This window comes from Boleophthalmus pectinirostris, unplaced genomic scaffold (genome assembly GCF_026225935.1).
Source record: "Boleophthalmus pectinirostris isolate CB_2022bp ecotype Guang Dong unplaced genomic scaffold, ASM2622593v1 HiC_scaffold_7, whole genome shotgun sequence".
Classification (NCBI taxonomy): Eukaryota; Metazoa; Chordata; class Actinopteri; order Gobiiformes; family Gobiidae; genus Boleophthalmus; species Boleophthalmus pectinirostris.
Window position 1 is genome coordinate 20,025,865 of NW_026571473.1, and position 21,887 is coordinate 20,047,751.

Here is a 21,887-nt window from a genome sequence, read left to right on the forward strand (position 1 = left end):
GTGGTTACTTCTCTTGAGTCATCTTTATAATTTCTGTTTATGCCAAGTGAGTCATGGTCAACATATCTGTCCTCTTAAAATAATTCAAACTTTATAATAGTAAAGATAATGTGATAATATGAACCCCTATTTCGTTTTGTTAAATGAACAGGTATGGGAAGTATGGCCTCTAGGGCACTTTTTATGGAATTAATTGCTTTTCTACATAATATACTGTCAGGAACTGATGGACTTCTTGGTACAATAGAAGAAGAGAAAACAAAACAAAAAAAAATCAATGCAGAGCATTTCCCAGAAGACTAATGTGTAAATAACTGGCCTTATACATTAGTCTTTTGTACTAATTCAAAATATGTGCTGTATTTCATAGAAGGTCTTTATTGGTGAGAGAGAGGTCTTCCTGGTGTGTTTGTGAACATTTGGCACTTTATCTGGCAATCTGGGAACAACCCCCAAATAAAAACCTTACTTCTGACGTTTTTAAGCCCGCAGAGGTTGGTTATTGAATAATAACAATAACAATCAATATCTAGCTTCCAGTTACAGTGTTTTTGTATTCATTTTTTGCTATTACAAATTGATGCAAGTAGTTTTTGAATACCAAGAATTTTTTGTGTCCTTTGACCTATTTTTCTTTTTTGTTTCACCTTAAATGTACATGCTATCTCAAATCTTTCACACATGTATTTAAATTTCACATCTGTCTTTCAGTTGCAGCTCAATGGATGTTCACAACACCTAGATTGAACGTTTTTTTATTTTTTATTATTTTTTTTTACATTTAATATTTAAGAAGACAGGGAGTGTCTTCATTCAAATCCAAATGTAATTAACAGCTCGACCATTTACATTCCATGAGGTTTAACAATGACAGCTGTTGGATTTGTTATGCTCTCTTTATTTACTAAGGTATTTAAGGTATTGTGTTATTTATTGCAAATTACAGTGGATTTGTACAGCATGGAAAATAATCTATACCTTCCTTTTAGTTTCAGGTTAAAATGCATCAGTGTGTTGTGAAAGTCCCTCCTGTGTTTCTGCTCTTATACAGTGTCTGGGGTATTGTTGACTCAAAAAAATCTGAGTCACTGTTCTGTGCTGCCCTTTCTCACTTTTTGCCCATTGTTGCAGCAAACCCCTACTAGTCAAAAGCCCACAAACTGCCCTTACTCTTATTTCTTCCCTCTGTTCTTATTATAGATCACAATATCATCATCATTTATAAGCCAATATAGTAGGCACCTCAGCAAAAGGAATTAACTTTGAAAGGGGATTTTTGATTCAGTCCCACTTACACCTGAAATTCTTTTTTTACACATTAAAGCACAACATCATACTATATGTCTTTTTAAATGATGAATACTCAGGCATAATTTAAAAACACTCCCTTTCAAATCACCACCTTGTTTCCTTATTGCTGATATCCGTACATTCATATTAGATTGAAAGGTTTGTCAATCATTCCTCATCTGTTTTATGATGTGTGGGCATGAGCCCCACCAGGGCACATGTCCACTGGCTTTATGTCAATATTTTGCTTAAGGTCAAGCCACATCAGCACTAATGATACACAAAGAAAAAAACACACAGTTTCAGCACACACAGTTTTCCAAAGGTTTTGTAGTTTTGCCAAAGTTAAGCAATATTCTGCCAAGCAACCCCACTTATCTCCTCATGCCTCACGACATGGCTGGCACTTACTGTGTCAGTATTAGTGATAGGAATGAATTTAATGAGTTTTAGGGGTATTGGCAGTGATTTAGTGCACAGGACTTGTCATTAAATAAGACAGATCCTCAGATGACACATGCTGGCATCAAAGTGGGACTTTGCTTCTATCTGGTGGTGGTATGCAGCAAGTGCAAGTGCAAATTTTGCACTATTGACACAAATAGTCTACATGTTTAGAAGAACATGTTCTGCAATTTTTTTTTATATTCTGATAAAAATGTGTATGCTAATTTTGTGCTGATCTTACATATTAGAACGATTTACAGCCAGATTATTTCCTTTCTGTGTCATATTAACCTGGCAGAAGCCAGATTGATAAGTGCAATGCCCTTGGTTTGAGTTACTCACAAATTTAACTATTCAAAGTAAAAGTTATTTGTTAGCTTGGTTTCTATGGGACATTGCACTTACCTGCATGCACATTTCATCCCAGTGTGTTAGGGATTTTAAAAATAAAAGCTAGTATCTAGCTGTATTTTATATGATAAATACTAATACGTTTTTCCCCATATGTAGTTGCTCATATGTCTGTTTCAGATAGTGATTGCTGTGCTGTACTCTGGCTCACCTGGGAGTGACTGCTGACATAAAATGAGACACGTCATGCACAAAACATTATTTAAACCAGAGAGTTTTAAACCAGTCATGTTAGCACAAGTCACACTTTCTTATGTAACATGAATCATTTTGAACATTATCCACTCATCTGATCTGACAACAGTCCTCCAAAGGGCAACGTCTGTGCCACTGTTCGTTTGCAAAGTGAAGTCTGGGTTTTTATGGCTTTATGGGCCTCCTCTATAGAACTGGCTGTAAAATGCTGTAGTCTCTTTATGCGAGTAGACATATTTTATCTGCACTTAAATTTCTCCTCAATGTATTAAAGTCCAAATGCATTTGTCTCAGTAATACTTACTGACACCATTTAATATAGCGCACACTTTTTAAAAAGAGTGCTTATATATTTTTTTCTGATTTAGTTTATTTTTACTAGAATATCTACCTGTTCTGATTATTAAAGCTAGGGTACCAAATGTTCTAAATTTTAAATAAGGAAATAAACTGTTACCCACAGTTCTAGTTTGTTCCTAGCCCTCACCAACTCTTTTGCACACCACTCTTATTCACAACTGCATGCACAGCTTTAGAACATCTGAATAATACATGATATTAGAAAGTGTATTTAGGAGTTTCTTTACAGTTTATTGCATGCATATAAAAACTCCAAAAAACATATTTGTTTTGTTTTGACCAAACTATGACAGAATTTCCTAAAGCTTGTTTATCTGTACTATTTAGGGCAAGTGAGCAGAGACAGTATGTGAAAAGCATGGTCGATATGTGTCAGCTGTCCACTGGTTTAAGCTGGTGGGGCTAAAGCCCTGAGAGAAAGGTGATGCCCACAGCTTCCTGCTCTTCTCACATCTGCAGCCTGTAAACCCACTGGTCCATAAAACTGTCTCTAGTGCCAAACGCCATCATCACATCACACCCTCATTTTCTCCAACAACACCTTCCACTTGAGCAGTTGTGCTTTGCAATGCAGAACGGGAGTGCAGTGTAGAATTAGGCGCCAGGGGACACCTCACAACTCCTATTGCTTATTAAAGTACACTTTGAGAAGTTCTCCATGCCAGCCCAAGCAGAGAGAAACGGGCTCCCAGAACAGCAACAGTTACACAGTTTGCACGTTGATTTCCTCATTCGTACCATGCATTCAGACAAGTAAAACTGTCCAAAGTAACTGACCAAAATGGTTTCAAATTATAAATGTAAACTTTTCATTGTCAGATACTCTCAACTACCTTTCTGATTTGAATTTACTACATTTGCTATTTTAAATACTACTTACTCAAATAATATTAGATATTGCTTTTGTTATTCTACTCATGACTGCAATTTAAAAAAAATATATATATTTCTATTTATCATAATTAAAATGTCTATATGAGCATGTCTACAGAATTCCAAAAGTGTACAGAGAGTGCGTGGCTGACATATGGTTTAGTTCAACTCTTGCTTATGTGCTGTATGCTTTAGCGCCCAAGTGCCTTACTGTGTTTGCACAATATGTGACCAGAATCTCTCTAAATATAGTGATGAACTTAGGTAATTAGGAGTGTCTTACCAAGTGTCTGTCTGACTTTCTACCCAGAATGCAAAGCGATTTTCCTGGTGCTTGCCTCACTGTCCCAGTGGGCCTCACCAAGTCCTCCCAAGCTGAACACATCCTCACTGGTTAACAAGCAGTCGAATCAACAGCAGCCAGTGTAAATTGTATGTAACTTTTTAGTTCGCACTAATAGTGTGACCTTTATTGATTTCTTGTCACTTGCCCTCAGCTCCGGCGAAACACTAATGGCACTGGTCAATAAAAAGCCATGGAAGTGGAAGTTCTCTATAGGCCTCCCCGTGTGCGTTTGGCTACACTCCTAAAAATAACCATCTCCCAGAAAGGGCTTATTGGACAAGAGCAGCAATGTGTCCCTGGTTTGCTCCCCTCACTATACACATGTAAGAAGGACCAACATGCTGAGCCATCCACACAACATATTCACTCCCTGCCAGCCCCTATTCACAAGCCGAGACACATTCAGCAAGTGGCCTGCCTCTTCTGATCAATACATTTATAACGCAGCAAAATAACCCAGGGAACCAGCGCTATACCAATCGAAAACAAACAGCACTTTGGCAGCCGTCCATCTGAAGGCATTGAAGACCCCACTGCACAGAGAAATTGAATGGAAAAGAACAAAGTTTGAATGAAAAGAAATGGCACCACCAGGTGATATTGACCACTAATGTCAGTGTCCTGTAAGTTTTTAGCTTCTGTCTATTCTTGAACATGTATGTTGGACATGTTTTATTATTATGTAAAAAGCAAGCACTCAAAATAAGAACTTAAAGATTAAAAAGATTTAAAATAACAGTTTAAACATCGAAGAGCCTATTTTCAGTTACACCAAAGGAAGCTGGTGTTAAGAAACAAATATGATAATGTCCCCCCTCTGCAGATTAAGTCTCATCCCTACTCAGACTTTTTCCTCCCTGGGCTGCAGTCAGTGTTGAGCTGAAGTTTGGTGAGGGACCCCCTAAAGATCTGCCCCTCACAGTCCACCAGCCCTCCACAGCACTGCTATTGATCCAGCTCCCCTTTGCCTGCAGCCTGCCTTCACTCCCACTATATATCACTTTATTTAATCCACTCTTAAACGGCTTGTAATTAGAAATGAGTCTGACTTTAAGTGCACCTTGTGTTTAAGTTACTGTCAATAGGCGGCAGTGTAGTTGGAGCTGTGTTAAATGGGAGTTTTATAGTGACACTGGCTTTAGAGTGGAGTGCTGTTGACAGTGTCAGCAGAGAGCAGCCAAATGATGCAAATAAAACGTCTCTTGAGGGATTAGGCCCAGTGCTATTTGAAAAGCAGACCTACTTACAGTAAGTCTCTTAATTATAGCTCATATTTGCTGCTGTGGCCTTGACTTACTTTAATGACTGGCTGGAGATGTACAGATAGAAAGTGTGTTTGGTTCATGCAAATAATTAACTAAGAGGTGGTGTGGCAATGCAATGTTAGCTGACATCTATTATTGTCTTACAAACATCTAATCTTTAATTAAGTCTGTAGCAGTGGTTCTCAAACTTTTTGCGGCATGTTCCACCTTAGCAAATATATGGCCATTCAATACCACCAGATCTAAATTGGGTCTAAAAAAATTTACTCAAGACCAAATAGTGTTAAACCAGGTAGGACTACACCTCTTCTAGTTCTAAACCGGGACCAGCCCAAAAGAGGGAAACATATGGTATGACTTGATTTTTCATTGTATTATACCAACTCCCTTATCGCCAAATGTTTCTAGTCTATGCTTTATATGTTATCTTATCATATTAACACATATGTTTAATATCCTCCCACACACTTGCATGTAGGTTACTATAATGCAAAAATACGGTTTGCTTTACTTTCCAGAGGCTAAACACTGCAAACTGCTCATGACATTGCCACTGACGCTAGCAAAACACAGCCTTTCTCCCTATGACCCCAACAGCTGCCAAAGCTATTTAAAACAAGCTCCTCAAAAAACTCACTTTGTCCATCAATATGTCATTAGAGAAATTAGCTCTTCACATACACCATTAAAGGGTGGGCTCTCTACATTTTACGTAGACAAGTTTATTAGCATTTATAATGTAAATGTGTATTTATTGACATCTTACATACTACTTGGGCTTTCTTTAAGGGGAACTTTGTTGGGAATTAGATTAGGACACACAGCATATTATAAAAAGCCCAGTTGCTGTTAATGCCCAACCTTTATTATAGTATTCTTCTATATTTACAGTAATTATTCATTGCAGTACATTTTTCATGACACTAGATGCCGCTGCATAGCGCGTAATGTCGCTGCCTTGCGCTTCTTCTCTTTGCTATCGCCCCCTCCGCTTTGTACTATGTCTGATAGAAAGTCAGCCTGGTTTCCAGCTGAGTGCTTGCTCTCTCACAGTGTGTGTATGTGTGTGTGCGTGTTGTCATTATTATCCACTCTGCTCCCAGCTCAGAATGGCCAGATTCACTCAGACTGAAACAAGAAGGCAGCAGCATCCACAGCAGCATCCCCAGCCGCCCCAGCCCACTCTCTCCTGCCTGGTTTACACCGGACCGGGGGCACCAGCGACCCAGCCGCCACCACCACTGCTCCCACATCAGCACCAGTACCCCAAACCCATGAACGGCTCAGAATCCATTTCCATTCATCCGGACAACGGCAACATGAAAGACCAAGATGCCATTAAGCTGTTTATTGGGCAGATACCGCGGAACTTGGAGGAGAAAGACCTGAAGCCGCTGTTTGAACAGTTTGGGAAAATCCACGAACTGACAGTTCTCAAGGACCGATACACCGGCATGCACAAAGGTAACGTGTCGCCCCGCACACAGCCATTTTGGCTCAAACGCGTGCGTATTATTTTCCTTTCACGTGTAAACATTGCAATTTAGGTATGACTACCCGTTTTATTTTGTAAATAAGACCCAGTAGCCTACGTACGCGCCCTTTCCTGTAGAATCCAGTGGTGCTATCAATAGAGCGTGCATTACATAGCCTATTGCCAACATTTACGAGTTTTGACGTGTTGTCCCGCGTACCGTTGTTTTGGTTTATTCTCCCTTTAGCCTATGTTGTTAAACACACGATTTAACACTTAAGCCTCAACACGTGTGGCGTTTACACGTATTATTTACATGTACACAAAAACCACAGCTGATACATGGCACCACTTTCTCTCTTATTGATGCCAGAACAGTATTTCCTTACACGCGCTTAAGTGGGGCAGAGGCGCTTGGAAAAAATGCATTTTTAACGAGCCTTCCCCTTGCCAGTCCCATCTTTTTGCGGAGGGGCGGCATCATTTATTTATCCATATGCTTTCTTTAACATCTCCCCCATGTGCAGGCGAGTGCAGAGGGAGTCGTGGTTATCACACACGGGCTAGGCACATAGGCAGCTTCTGAAATCGGTTTCGTACAGGGCTACGCTGTGGCCGTCTCAAACTGTCACAGAGATGACACAAGATGACGGACGCAGTGGAAGCTCGCGGTGCGCACTGACAGCTTCCATTACCAAGCCGTATACAGCCGAGCGCACTGGTACAATGGTGATGAGAATAGCCTTCATCATCATCATCATCATCATCATCATCATACCCTGGCATTTGTGACTGGGCAATTGTAACTTGACCTTTAACTTAATCCCATACTGCAACATATTGTCTCATAGTTTTCAATTATATTTCACTATATTTGCAGCTATAGGCAGCTATAGGCAAGATAGATCATTGTGATGTGTGTGTATAGCTAGAACAGTCTCATTTCTAAAGTAATATTGTAGCAAACTACGTCTTTTTGCATAGATCCGACTTGTATATGATTATCTGGCCCACAACAATAACTAACCCATCAGCTTTAAGTTAAAATGAAGCCCTCTTTAAACAAACCCTGTCCACTGGCCATGTTATTTATAACACCACTTAAATATACTATTCTATATTAAGTATATTAGTATTTTTTTTATATTGTTTACTAGTTTCTATATGCACCTGTGTCTTAAACTAGTGCCATATAACAAGTAATGTTGTATATTTTTACCCCAACAATGACCACTATGACAACATATTGTATACAATCTTCTAATAAATATAAATTACACTTAAATTATTCATTAAAATAATGAAAGTAGGCAATATTTACTGTAATGTCATACCCTATGGCAGACAAGATATGTGTCCTGCTTCTTAACAGCTTGAATCAGTGCCTACACATACTATAGTCCGATTGCCGAGTATTGCATAATGATTGCAGAAGTGTTTTTAGCTCTTGAAGGATTGCTGTCTGATCACCATGTCAGAGAAAAAGAACAATTAAGCATTTTTATGTATTTTTATTAAGACAAAATGTTGTTTTATTGTCTGAAAATGCACTACGCTATTATGGCTCAGCTCAGGTATAAATTTCAAGTGCCAGCATCTGTCCCTTGTTCTGAAATATAACTTGCATAAACTCAGATTAATGTTGGCAATGCAAAAACAAAGGCAGTTTTAGATTCAGAATGTTGAATATGAAGCTTCAGGTAGAACGTAAAGTACTAGTAAGTGAGCATTTGGTTTGCAATCCTAAACATGGCCATATGTTGAAATATACTTGGATTCATGTATTGGCAAAATAAGAAGTCACTGGCATGTTTGGGCCATTCCAAAGCCCGGACAAATGGGCATAATTGTGCTAACTGCTTTATACTGAATGAGTAAATCATTCCTCCAACAGACTCTTGTCAGTGATACATTTCAACTCTCCGAACAGTATAGCCAAACTTCTAATATTATGACAGCTTTCAGAATTGATCAGCCTTGTGCTTTGTGTATTTGTTTTCTTATGCAACTATCCCCTGTGTTGTTGGTAATCCACAGGGGAAAACATGGAATTAGTTTGTAAAGCGTGATAATAATGCATGGCCGTAATAACTCGACTCAAGAGGATTAGCAAATGTGCATTGTCTGAAGCAGTGGTCTCCCGGGTGATCAGCTGGTTGCCTCCCTAAACAGTGGCTGCCTCTGCCAATTAAAAATCCAGTCTTGTCGAGAGTCCTCAAATGATTAATTCTGCCCACGCTGTCGATGGCCTGCCAATTATTGTCGCCCAATTGGTATTAATAGGTGAAGGATTTCCTGATGTGGGATTCATTGCAGCATGTAAAAAAAAACAAAAAAACTTCTCCTTTCAATTTTAATTAGCTGTTATTTATAAATGGAATGGAATACTATTTGCATATAATGTGATATGTTTATGTGCTAAGATCAATAGTGAGGAAAAGTTAAATTACGTGTCTATGTAGTTAATTGCATTCCTGGTCCAGCAGTTTAAACTTGTATGTGGTTGTCACATACATACAAAGACAAAGAAAGCACTTTTCTTTTTTACAGACAGACGAAACAGCCTCCTGGTCCGATCTGACAGTGGTGCACTTTGCGATCTCAAGAAAGCTGTTAATGAATTTATAAATATCTTAGGTGAGACACTGCAGCAGACCTCAGCCACAGTATTTCTATGAAATATTTATACACATTTTATTTTATTTTTTTTCATATGAAGATGGTCTGATGGATAAAGTTCCAGTGGACTAGCAAGGTAAAAGCAAGAGATCTATTTAGGTAAAAATAATAATAATGATAATTCTAAATGTTTAAGGTAAGTGATAACTAGCTGGCCACAGTCAATATAAGATTAGCCTAGCCTGAGACCCATAGTGTTATCATTGGCTCATAGAACCCCTAACTGTGTTTCTACCAAGATGTTGTAAATGTTTGAATGCCACATTCACTTCCCACTGCTGCTCTAGTGCACCACAGTGCTGATAAGAGACTGCAGTGTTCCTATATGAAATAGAGGATGTTCATCTCCATAATGTCTTCTGCGCCTTATGGAAAGTGTCAAAGATCACGGCACTGCTGTAGGACAGCCTCCCCCCTGAGGAAACAGATGGGACTGATTCTCTTACACACCACAAACAGGCTTTATATGACAAGAGTGCTGCATTACACAATGCTGTGTAATTACTTATTTAACAAAATGACATAAGCATTTTTATTTCAATCATCATTACAAAGATCACTTGTATTTTGTGTTCTTCACTTAAAACATGAAAGTAAAGTGCTCTGTGGGGGTCAGTCAGCAAAGGCCACCAATCTGAGGTAAATGCAGCAATAACACTCACTTTACAATCTCTAAACATCTGTAAATATTGTAATAAGCATCGGGCTTTTCTCATAAAAGATGCAGCAGCTCAACTGTTCCTGACAGCCGCTGTGGGCCTAGGAAAAGGCCTTCCTCCCCTCGCCTCCCGGCCCCATCTCCTCAGAGATCTCACTCTCAGATGCATGTAGTGCTGGTGCTTACTGTCCATAGGCTCAACCTGAACCTCCTGTGTCTCTCTTCCTCATCTGCCTCCACACAGAAGCACTGATGTAGTGCCATGATGCTACCTTCATTATCACTGAGCATTATGTCTTCATGTGCTTTGCTGGAAGGGCCATTATTTGGTGACCTTTGTCGAATGTGTTAGTTCTAATGGGAGTCTGAAGCAGGGACAGTGGGCACACATCTGAGGCTGTGGAAGCTTTGGATGCAGTTATCATAAACTTTTTTTTGTTTTCATAATGAGCGATGTTTAATAGTATAGTGAAATCACACACTATACTATTAAACAACTTATTTGTTGTTGTTTTTTTGCAATGAAAAGATTGTATTACAGTGGATATGATCAAGTTTTTTCATTTCGGTTGTTTTCAATTGCTGAGATTCTATTTGTTTGTGCAGTTGTATGCTTTTATAAAATGATATCATATCACTAATACTAACACTAACACTAACACTAACACTATCACTAACATAATTTACAGCGTTTTGTTGTGCTGTTATAAATATGCATAAAGAAATCATGAAGTACCACTATATTTCTCCTGTGTTAGAGGTCATATTTCTTGCACGTGTACTTCTTTCTTGTATGCTCCTCTTTCATGTTACCACACAAAGGTCAGAGCTATTGCTTTAGTCTAAATAGAGGGATAGAAGCCTATCTATTTTGTATGTGGAGCTTAACAGTGAGTGCCATTGCCTACAGAGCAGAATGTACTCTTGTGGGGTGGAGCGGTGGGGGGCTATGAGGAAACGCACAGAAAAGGCAGAAGAGGAGGAGGGGGTTGGTGCGTGCTTTAATGTTGTGTTTGAGCCTGGCTGGGCACAGATTCATTTTAGAGGCAAAATGAAATAACAAGAGAGAGGAGAGAGAGAGGGGAGATTTTAATGCAATGTTTTGTGATAATCCCTCTCTATTTTGGAACGGTTCAGGATAACTCATGCGATAAAGCCTCGTACAAGCTTGCAAAATAATAAGTTATTTGTCTTGCCTTATACTACCGTGGCCTTGGAGGGCTTGATATAACCCCGGTGTTTTGGCCGAAAAAACAATCACAGATTAGTCAAGCTGTCACATCCCTCTGAATGCCAAACGCCCTGAGCCCTTGGTGCTGGTGTGAATGAATATTACACAAATGTATTACATGTATCCGCACAGTGAATATGACTTAGCAGTGTCGCTTGATCCCGTTCACAGAGCTGTCCTGACGTGACAGAGAGGGATGGGGACGGGCAGGCTGGCACATACGTGGGCACACAACAATGGATGTATGAGCAGATGGATAAGTGGAGGGGAAAAGATGAAGCGTTTGTCAGAGATGCTGAAACAAATGGCTGCTTTTATCCCCAGGCAGGAGGCATGGAGAGTGATGGCTCAGCGCGCGACACACAGGAGCCTACTATAGTGGCAGGTTACAGCAGTTTGGGACCTGGAAAGAATATAGGGAGAAGGCAATGGAGCAATGATTCTCTTATGCGAAGGACCAAGGAACACCTCAGAAATGAAAGTGGATGTGCTGCACTGTAGCCTAGGGGTGCAGGCTAGAGCACACTAGCCTCTGTGCCAGCCTCAGTTTCCAGACATAGGCCACATATATTTGCTGAATGTCTCTTCTTATATCTTCCTCTGGTCCCAGTTGGCCCAAAAAGCAATTAATCATGAAAAAAGAATAAAACATTGAGTTTTACTAAAAACATTATAGCAAAAACTATAAGAGTAACTCAGACTATAAACTGTTAAATGGACTAGGACTAATGCAGGACTTGAATAAAATCAAGTAACAAAGGTTCATGCTGGACGGAATCTGGACTATGCAGGCCAGAGCTAAAACAGGACAAAGCTACAGACTACAAATCACAACAGAAAAAAAATCAAAAACGTAACAAACTCAATTGTGTGAATTACTAAGATTGTTGCTAATAATATAGAGATATTTTTTGCATAATAATTTAATAGTTTAGTTTTTTATTTGCTTTAATGTAACATACAACAAATCAATCATATTTCTCTGTAATACTACTGTTCTCATATTTCAAAAAGCATTTACAATGGCAGCACACTGTTCTTACTGAACCCCCCTTAAGATATGATTTAAACCAACATATACTGATTTGTATTTAGTATAGGGGAAACGTGTGTAAGTTGCGAGGACTGTGAGCGACGTGTGAAGATACATGCAGCTCAGCACGGTTATAAATAGCACTTGTGTGGTATTTCTGAAAATAGGTTAAGCTGCCATCTCTGCACTGCTGGCATGACATCACTGATTGCCTGCCAGGCTGCCTCCCCCAAAAGACTGCTCCCATCCTGGGCTCGACTGTGGGCAGGGAGAGAGATAGAGAGTGAGAAGGAGCATCTGTGGGCAAACGTATGGCCGTGTCCCCCCTACCATTCCCACACGTCCCATCAGTTTAGTCACGTGGCACTTCTCAAGTCTTTACATCCATCTCTCCAATGAAGGAAGAGTGTTGGAGATAACCATTTCTGTGTTTTATTGCCAAACTGGTCCACAGCAAAAAGGCACTACCCGGCAAAAACAGGGAGGTTTATAAGAAAGCAGAAATGAATGTTGGGCCCATACCTGGAGATCAAAATCTTTAGTTGGGTGTAAATAAGCTTTCTATTGAGACATTAAATGACAATGTTCATTCTAAATGCTCTTCTCATATGAATTTGCAGCATTTGAAAATTGTGGTCTGTAACAAATGAAAGGTTAAATGCCTGACCTTTGCTTTATCCCCAAAATCCTCTCAGTTGCTAGGTTTCAGTTGACAACATTCTATTTAATACAGATGGGGCAGCTAAAATGAATATTGCTGAAATGCAGATTTTTGTTGAAATATCTGAAGTTTATGGATGAGGCCAGTCACCAGGAAATGTATTTTCCTTTTAGATATTTCATAAGAAAATATAATGTAAAAACTGCTCTTGCCCCCCTTCTGAGAGAATGACAAAGTCACATTCTCCAATCTGAAAACCACCAATACAGATATACAGAAAACAAGCTGTTTAGCAATCAAACATTATTTACTTAAACCCTGTCTTTGCTTATTATGTGTCCGTCTAGTCTATTACACCTCTTAAACACTTATCAATCTTTTGAAACACCACAAAATGACATGCCAGATAGGCCGTAGAGAAACGTATGAAAGATAAATCTTTCTTTCTTTTTTCTCCCTCTCTTTTCTGATGATCAAATGTTCGTTTGGATGAATGAGCACAGCGTGACGGCTTTGTATCACTTCCAGCTCGGCACTTGGGCTGCGCTTCACTATTCAAAATAGATCTGGTTTAATTAAAAACGGCTACTGAAATTAATTAACGGTGGATGGGTTATCGTCTTGCTATTGTTGGCTGTGTGGGTTAGATTCATGGAAGACTGCAATTTTTCATCAGAGTTTCATTAGACTTTCATTAAAACTTTCTTTCTTCAAATCCCTCCTTCCTTCCTTTTTCTCTGTGCTAAAGGTGGTGCCGAAGAAGTATATGTCGATCCAATTACCACCGGTGCCTGCTTGTTAGTCAGACCATTAGTGTTAATTATGACTTTTCACTTGCTCTTTGTGACATGTGATAATAAAGAAATCAGGAAAAAGCATGCTGGGACAAGTACATTAAATCCCATTTTTCAGAATTCAAAATATTAATGGGGGGAAAATGCAATCGGAGTATAGCTTGTTAAGTGCCAATTATTTTATATATTGAATTTAATGAGCAAATGCATGACTACTCAGTGCAAGTTTGTTTGTAGCGACATGCAATTAGTGTATAAGGGATAGTGTGTGTATTTCTCCGCCTCACTTCTTTTCTCCCTCCCAGCGTCCTCTGGGCTTTTGAAGCTTTATCTTAAAAGGTATCTTTCAATTTGTAAAATCAAAGCGTCTGAAAACCTGATCTGCCTCCTAGTAGCCGGACGGTTTGCTGCTGTCAGTCATCTGTGATTGTGGCTTTGCTGTGATCAATGTCCTGTCTCCAAGGCTTAAATGTCTTTCACTTTTAAAAAGAAGGGCACATACATTATTATTTTGAAGTTCACATCTAATATGGAATCTGACTTTATGCAGCAGACATGTTCATCTATGTGAGAAATATGTTTTCTGTATATTTTTTTTAAATGTATTTTTAATGTAAAATATGTGTTTCCAACCACACAAACCATCATTACCAATAGTATATAGTAGAGTAGACGTAGAGTAGATGTGTTTATGTTCAACCAGTCTGCCCACCCACCTTATTGAGAAAAAAGTTTAGAATTTAAATGCTGAGATAACCTGCAGACTTAATGCTCTAAAATTCAAACCTGCCACTATTTCTCCCATTGTCTGATCGTTTTTCTTCTAAATTACAATTTTAACTCACTAAATCTCACAAAATAAGCCTGTTCATTCATAGCAGTTTCCTTCTGTTAAGTTAGTATCTGCTCCCTAATTTGCTATCAGAATACAATTATATTATAATGTTATTTCTTGCATTTCATCTAACTTAAGGGAACATGTTGTGTAGTTCCTATTGAAGTTAGTTTTGCTAGTTGTGAGTGTCCTGGACATGTGCACTTTTGTGACTTTGACTGGGAGGGCTGCTGTAAACTTGTATTGATTGTGTGTAAATGTTGTGGTCAGAGGAGAGTTTGCTGGGGGAGGGACAGTTGGCAGGTGAACTCCAGTTTACAGCAGGAGGCACTGAGTGTGAACCCCTGCACATTATTTACAGCTCTGTGAAAGTCCATCCATTAACAGTGTCAATTAGCCCGCTCATCAGGGATGCTGGCCACTCGTATATACGTTATAGATCAGGGCCTGGCTTTAAGAGCAGCAATGAAGTGGCAAGACTGCTTTAAACACTACAGTGGGGCTAATGGTGCCAAAATGCTACACCTGCTGTCACATATAGAATGAGCAGCAGTGCATGGAGATACTGCTATAGCAATTCAAAACAAACCAACAAAACCTTTACTGACAAAAGAAAAAATAAAGCTTTTTTTTTTTTTTTTTATCAGAATAGAAGCATAGACTCAATGTAGAATGTGAAAGTATGTTTGTATTTCTGGGATGGTAATCTTTAGACCAAACACGGACACTGGTAGTTTAGTTAGCTTCTGAGCAGACATGTTGGAAGATACCAAGGTATTCTAAGTACAACGCTTCCATGTTAACTTTGGTCCTCTCTTGGTATGAAGATAAAAGGATTAAATCAAATGTGGTTATTACATGTGAGACTGAATGGTTACATATCTATAAGCATCAACCTTACAGCTATCTGACAATTGTGGAAATTGCACCACACTGATAATGGCTCTTGCTGAATGGTATTGAATGTATTTAATAGCTAGCCAGTGAGTTTGTAAAACAGAAGCTGACAAAAGAACTTCAACTTAATTCTCTTTAATAACTTGAACAATTTAAACACCAATGCCTCAGCTTCTGTTGTTTTACATGAACTCTGTTCTTCAGTACCAAATCCAACAACATTACTTCCTAAATTTACCTTTATGTCATTTGTCACACTGATTAGACATGGCTCACTCGATGATAACACGCATTGAGGTTGTGCAAATAACTCAGTGTGTCCGTCCTCTGGGATGTGCTGCCTATGGATCTGTTAGACTGCTGCTCACGGCCTAGTCAAGTCTGTGTGAGCGAGGAGCAACAAATCAATGGCTCAGGTCCTCTAGTCAGGGGTCAAAAAGGATAGCAGGGAGGGTCCCGGGACTATTTCTTGTCCTCATGATGGACATCTAGCCCCCCCTCCAACCACCCAGCCCCCCCAGCATTGCTCAAGGTGAGAGGCTGAGGGGAGGAGCAGTGAAAGGGGAAATGGAGGAGGATTAGGAGACCAGATGACCGCATGGATCGACTGATGAAAAACTGACGGAAGAGTACTCAGCCCCGGGATTAGGAGATGGTGACTGCACACAGCGCCCCTTTAAGGTGGCTGTCTGACTTAATTAAGGTTTACAGGTTACGCTAGGCTAGTGCTTATATTACTGTGCTCATTACAAGCCCATTAAGTGTGGGCAGAGAAAATATTGTTGTCAGAACAATGAGTGAGAGCATTTCGGAAAGTCAGTGCCAACTGCATGCTTCAGCTCATTGTCTTCATTACACCTCTTGCTCTATCTTCCAAACATCGCAGTGATCATTTGAGTGTGAACACAACATCAGAACTTTCTTCAGAGTGAAAAGGATTTGATGAGCTCAAAGTTCAAATCTGCTCAGAGACTGTAATTGCTAAAAGAACTGAATGAAGTAGGTATAGATTTTATTATTTTAAATTGATATGCTCATGTACTGAAAATTGCTATACTCACTTACATTTAGGTTTTACCTTTAGTTAAAGTTTCTGTCTTCATTTTTTATTTAACCTCTGCCTGGATAATTAAAGGCTAAATAAATAAAATTAAAAAAAAATTAGACATGATTAGTAAATAAGAAGTAAATAGCAAAAATGATCAACCATTTGTTCAAACTAAAGGTAAAGCATAGAGGATATTGCCTTCGAGTGAATGTGATTATATGAGTTAAAAGCTTCTCAGAGCCCAAACCGATTACCCCCTGCTTGTCCCAAAGTGTGGCAGCGCGCCCCTGTCTCCGAGTCTGGCACTGGTTCAGGCCATAATCACATTGTATCAGCACTGATGATGTGTGCCTCCGCTTCTGACCCCCAAAAGCCGATCAGTCCCCTCTGAGACCCACGCGGCAGTAAACGAAATAAGCAAGAATACTTTAACTCCAGTGATAGCATTTTCTACCAAGTGCAAATGATGTGAGAGCAGTGCCAGGGCCGGGTTCTGCTACCTTCACACTTTCTGGCCAAGGAAACGACACATTGAGAACCGGTTCACACTTTTTCATTGCACTGAGGGTAGTTCGACTCCCTTGGGGCACGTGGATGGAGCAAAGGCTCTGAAAGTGGCAGTAAGTATTTTGAAAAAGTAGCACAGTCTTTAGGAGTGGCTTGACTGCTTGTTTGACAGGGCAAGATTGTTTAGAAGACTATAAGCAAAAAAAAAAAAGAAGATGAATAAAGAATCATCACATGCTTGAATGTTTAAGTTTAAACGGGACATAATATGTCTACTTTACTTTTATGAGTTAATATTATAATGTTGATCCATTGTCATCTTATTCAAAATTGTCTTTTGACTGATTCATGCATGTTTGTGTAATCCTTTCTTCTTAGTTCCTATACTGGTCTTGAGTTACTATCCTACTGCTGGCCATGTTTGCCTGATTTGTCCAAACTAACTAGCAACCATAGAAGGTATAGAATTGAATTGGGCAGAAATACGGCATACTGTATTTCCTGTATCCTCCTGTCTTAACCAGGCTCTTTTCTCTTTACTGTGGTGTTTAATTACAAGTGAATTCACAATGGTGACTGAGGGTAATTGGTCCACTTCCCTGCACGCAAGTGCTTACAGAGTGCATAAATCCACTACAGTAAAGAGAGGCAGGCGCAGAGCGGGCACATATGGGACAGTTTGTGACTTTAGCCCTGGAGCTGAAATCATTGTTTGAGAGATACCTTTAAAGTTGCTCTCATATGGTGCTGAAGATCATCTCCTGCAATGGGAAGGCTTCCCCAGTGCTGTGTCAGCACACTCCGATTACAGTGGCTTTTTGTTGTGTTTCAGACAATTTCATCATGCCCCCAACCCCCAGCTCCCACTTCTGCACTTGGTATGCATCGCAACACTGGCAATTTGTACGTGTTTGGATTCCAATTATAGGGTTGTTAAATCTTTTTGCCCATGGCCTGCAAATTCTTATTAAGCCATACATTAAAAAGCAGAATCACATTTAAATGTAGTCCATGTTTCTCTCTTGTTTGCCTGAGTTGTGTGTTTATTATTAATTTATTTAGCCACAATGCCTTATGCATTACATATTAAAAAATAAATCATGTTTGTGATTGTAATACAAAAACATGTTTCTTATTTAGAGATGAAGCAAGGATTTCAAGTAAACAAACAACTATGCCTTAAGAAAAAAAAAAAAGATCCCATGTATTACCCGGTGTCATTTGAGAAACAAGCAACCCATGCACATGAAAACAAGAAAACAACAGTAATATTTTTACCACCTATGCATTTTTTTATGAGCTGACACTGAGCAAAGAAAGAGAATTAGACAGAGGCTTGAGTGATTGAGTGATTTTGTGGGTGTTCATTGGAAATCATTAGGTTAAGGGTGCTGGGACAAGGGAGAGGAGGGACCACTCTGACACCATTGCTACAGTCAGCCATCTTTAAGGTCATGACACTAGACGCTGTGGGACCATTTTTCATCTGCTCAAAAGGAGGGTGACTCGTGACTAAACAGTGGTGAGCAGTGCCAGAAGGAAGCAATGAGTAATATTTTTATTGTTGTTAAATTCTTTTCAATATTATATATATTTTTTTACTTTTTGAAAAGACTTCAAATCATTCTACAAAAAGGTAAAAAGATATCCATGCTTCCATCCTGAATAAAAACACTGAAAATGCAGATTGCTCAAAATACTGAAAAGTATGCTATACCTATAAGATTAAAGGGCCAATATTATGCTATTTTCTGATATATGCTGTGTTTGTTAGCCTGATTCATCAACCGGTTTCACTTCATGGAAACCGTCTGACCTCGCAGCATTAGGATTTATTCACTCTATGGTAGGCGGGTACTTTTTTTATTTTACCAATCGCTGCTGTTTGGTCATGACATATGTAATTTGCCAAATCCCATAGGAAGAAGGGCAATAACGTCTTTCCCCTTGATAAAATTCACCAAACATTCTCTTTGTTCCGGCTTTAAATCCTCGATCTCAGGAATCATTGCCAACACAGAATGTATGGCTTCGTCTACATCCATCTCGACCGCTTTGTTTACTGTTGTGCTGTGCCAAAAAAAGGGACCCAGACAGGTGCTTGAGTTTGATGTCATGGCTTCACAGCTCTTTGCTGATTGGCCGGTGCGCGGTCTACAACTTCCGGGGTTCTTGAAAACTGTCTAGTGTATTCCGATTCCTGACCTATAGTCGCTGAAGAGAAATGAAATTGAGCTGCGGCATTAGGTGGCGCCAGCCTGGCTAATTGTTTATTGTTTCCTCATCACAACATGGATTTGTGTTTTGTTTCACTCACACATGTTTAATACATAAATCCTGCATTTAGGCTGAGTTCTTCTCTCAAACAGAAAACACGGTTCCACCTTGGGATGTCATGTTGTAATAAAGGAAGTGATCCACTGTGTTTTTAAACTCCATACACACAAGAATCATTTGGATAATTTTCAGCCATAGAATTCCCAAGGACACTACATTGTAACATGGCTTAAAGCTCACAAGAATCCATTTTGTGTAACATAGGACCTTTAATGCAGATGGTCATGTTTGGAGTGGTATCTGATATCAAATAATTTCCAAATCAATATACAGTGCACCCACAGTACACATTTGACATCAGAATGAAATACCACAATTTGAATGTTAAAGAAAGGACACTTCCATATGCTGAAATAAAACAGCACACTGAAGAATATGTAATATATGAGGAACCACAAAAAAAAAAAAAAAAAATACTGGGATATGGTTATGCAAAGACATTATAATACATCACCACCCACTGAATATATTTTGCTGTTGAAATGAGATCCCAAATGCGCTGGCTGCTAATAAACCATCTTCAAAGTGGCAGAAATATGATGCATGGTAACCCCTATGAACCTCATTAATAGAACACAAGCAAATCTATTTATTCAGACAGTCGAGGGAAAAATGATTGCTTCACTTCTCACTCCCATTCCCTCTGTCCTATGGAATTTTAATACTGGAGTCCCATTTTCTGATCAAGTCTTTTATTCCATACTGTCAGTTTTGTTATTGCTTGCTTCGGGACATGGTCTAAAGCCGTACTTTTATTACATGCTATTATTTTGCTGTTTGGTAGCAACAATTGTGCATGTGTTAAAGTAATATGTTTGGATCTGTTGCAGGTTGTGCATTTCTCACTTACTGCGCTCGGGAGTCGGCCATCAAAGCCCAGAATGCTCTCCATGAACAGAAGACACTGCCAGGGGTAAGTGCTGTCTGTCTGTCTGTCCACACTCTCTCTTCTGTCCTACGTTTGACTTCCTCTATGGAGGTCTGCTATGCCATCTGCACACAACAACACACCAGCCAGCAGCGGTCTACTTTGGGAAGCATTTCAGTCAGTCCCCCTGCTGTTTGAAAGCCCAATTTGAACTTTTCTATGTGTCTGTTGTGCACTGTATCATACAATGAACACAAATGAATGCCAGTTTGAACCAGTACACAGGCAATCAAGTAAGTTTAGCATCACTTTTGCTTTTGTGTAACTTCTGTGCTACATTTTCAAAAATGTTAATTTTGTCTTCTGTTGTACATTAACTTCTTGGGCTCTTTTTTAAAGACAATACAGTAGGAGATGTATTTACCTTGTAGACATTAACTTCTTAGGTTCTTTTTAAAGACAATGCAGTAAAGTGTATTTACCTTGTTGACATGTTTTGGCTGCTAGCTGCAAGCCATCTCAGACCACTGTAAAAGGAACAACCACATTATGGATTGGGACGGGGCTTGGGTCATCGGATCGGAAAACAACAAGTTCAAACGCTGGATCAAGGAGGCCATTGAAATCAGGAAACGAGGCACGGACAGCATTAACCGTGATGACGGCGCGTTCCTCCTGTCACACACCTGGGACACCCTCCTCCAGAGAACACCGGGTGACGGGAGGCGTGGTCAGTCTGAGCGACCTGCCAGGTCCATCAGGCTGACCACGCCTACAGGAAGTAACAACAGCTGATATACGACACGTCACCACCAACACCGGTGACAGTTCTGAAGATGGCTTGCAGCTAGCAGCCGAAACATGTCAACAAGGTAAACACACTTTACTGCATTGTCTTTAAAAAGAACCTAAGAAGTTAAAGTATATAAGAAGACAAAATGAACATCATTACTGGGAAGGGCAGTATGATCAAATAAATCATACTATATGTAAGGCACTATTTGCCATGGTGTATTTAGAATATACATTTTTAATGTTGCGTTCACATGGTCCTTGGAAATTCTGTAAAATATTTTTTTAGGTTAAAAAATGTAATTCCACATTTGAAATGTTTATTTATTTCTTTGAATGGATAGTGATCTCTTTGACTAAATGATACAACATTTAGAGGTTTACTGTCAGTTGACCATATCATAAGAGCAACAGAAAAGCTTAAAACTATTGTTAACATAAAAAAGTAGGATGTTATCCTAAACAAATGAGGTTTGATGAACATGAGACAATAAATCTTACTGGTTAATGCTCTTAAAGAGCAGACACAGTCTCAATCCTGAGATTCCATCTCAGAAAACAATTTGAACCAAAATGTTGTTTAAATCAAATTATCAAAATGTTTCCTATAAGCAAGAACTTGAAACCCATTGATATGCCTAGATACAAAAAAGAAGATTCATGTACTAAATGTAAACACAATGCATGATTTTTTACCTTATGCTGTAAGGCAGAGATTGAAATAAATCATATTTTCAGTCAGTAGTGCCCTAGTATCGGTGCATATTGGGTATCGACAGATACTCAAATCCAAAGTACTGACATTGGTATCAGAACAGAAAAAGCTGGATCTGTGCAGCCCTACTTAGATCCATCATGCCACACAAAAAACAGTTGAGCTTCAAAT

At 39.2% G+C, this 21,887-nt stretch overlaps 1 protein-coding gene across 37 annotated transcripts in view; it reads left to right on the forward strand.

Moving 5' to 3' along the window:
* Positions 1 to 6,296: 6,296 nt before the first annotated feature.
* celf5a (cugbp, Elav-like family member 5a) overlaps positions 6,297 to 21,887 on the forward strand; it is a 192,045-nt gene continuing 176,454 nt past the window's right edge. For all 37 annotated transcript variants that reach the window (XM_055164599.1, XM_055164598.1, XM_055164618.1 and 34 more), the window contains exons 1-2: positions 6,297 to 6,651; positions 20,172 to 20,254. In XM_055164599.1, the coding sequence (XP_055020574.1) occupies positions 6,297 to 6,651; positions 20,172 to 20,254 (438 nt within the window). The remainder of the gene's footprint in view (positions 6,652 to 20,171; positions 20,255 to 21,887) is intronic.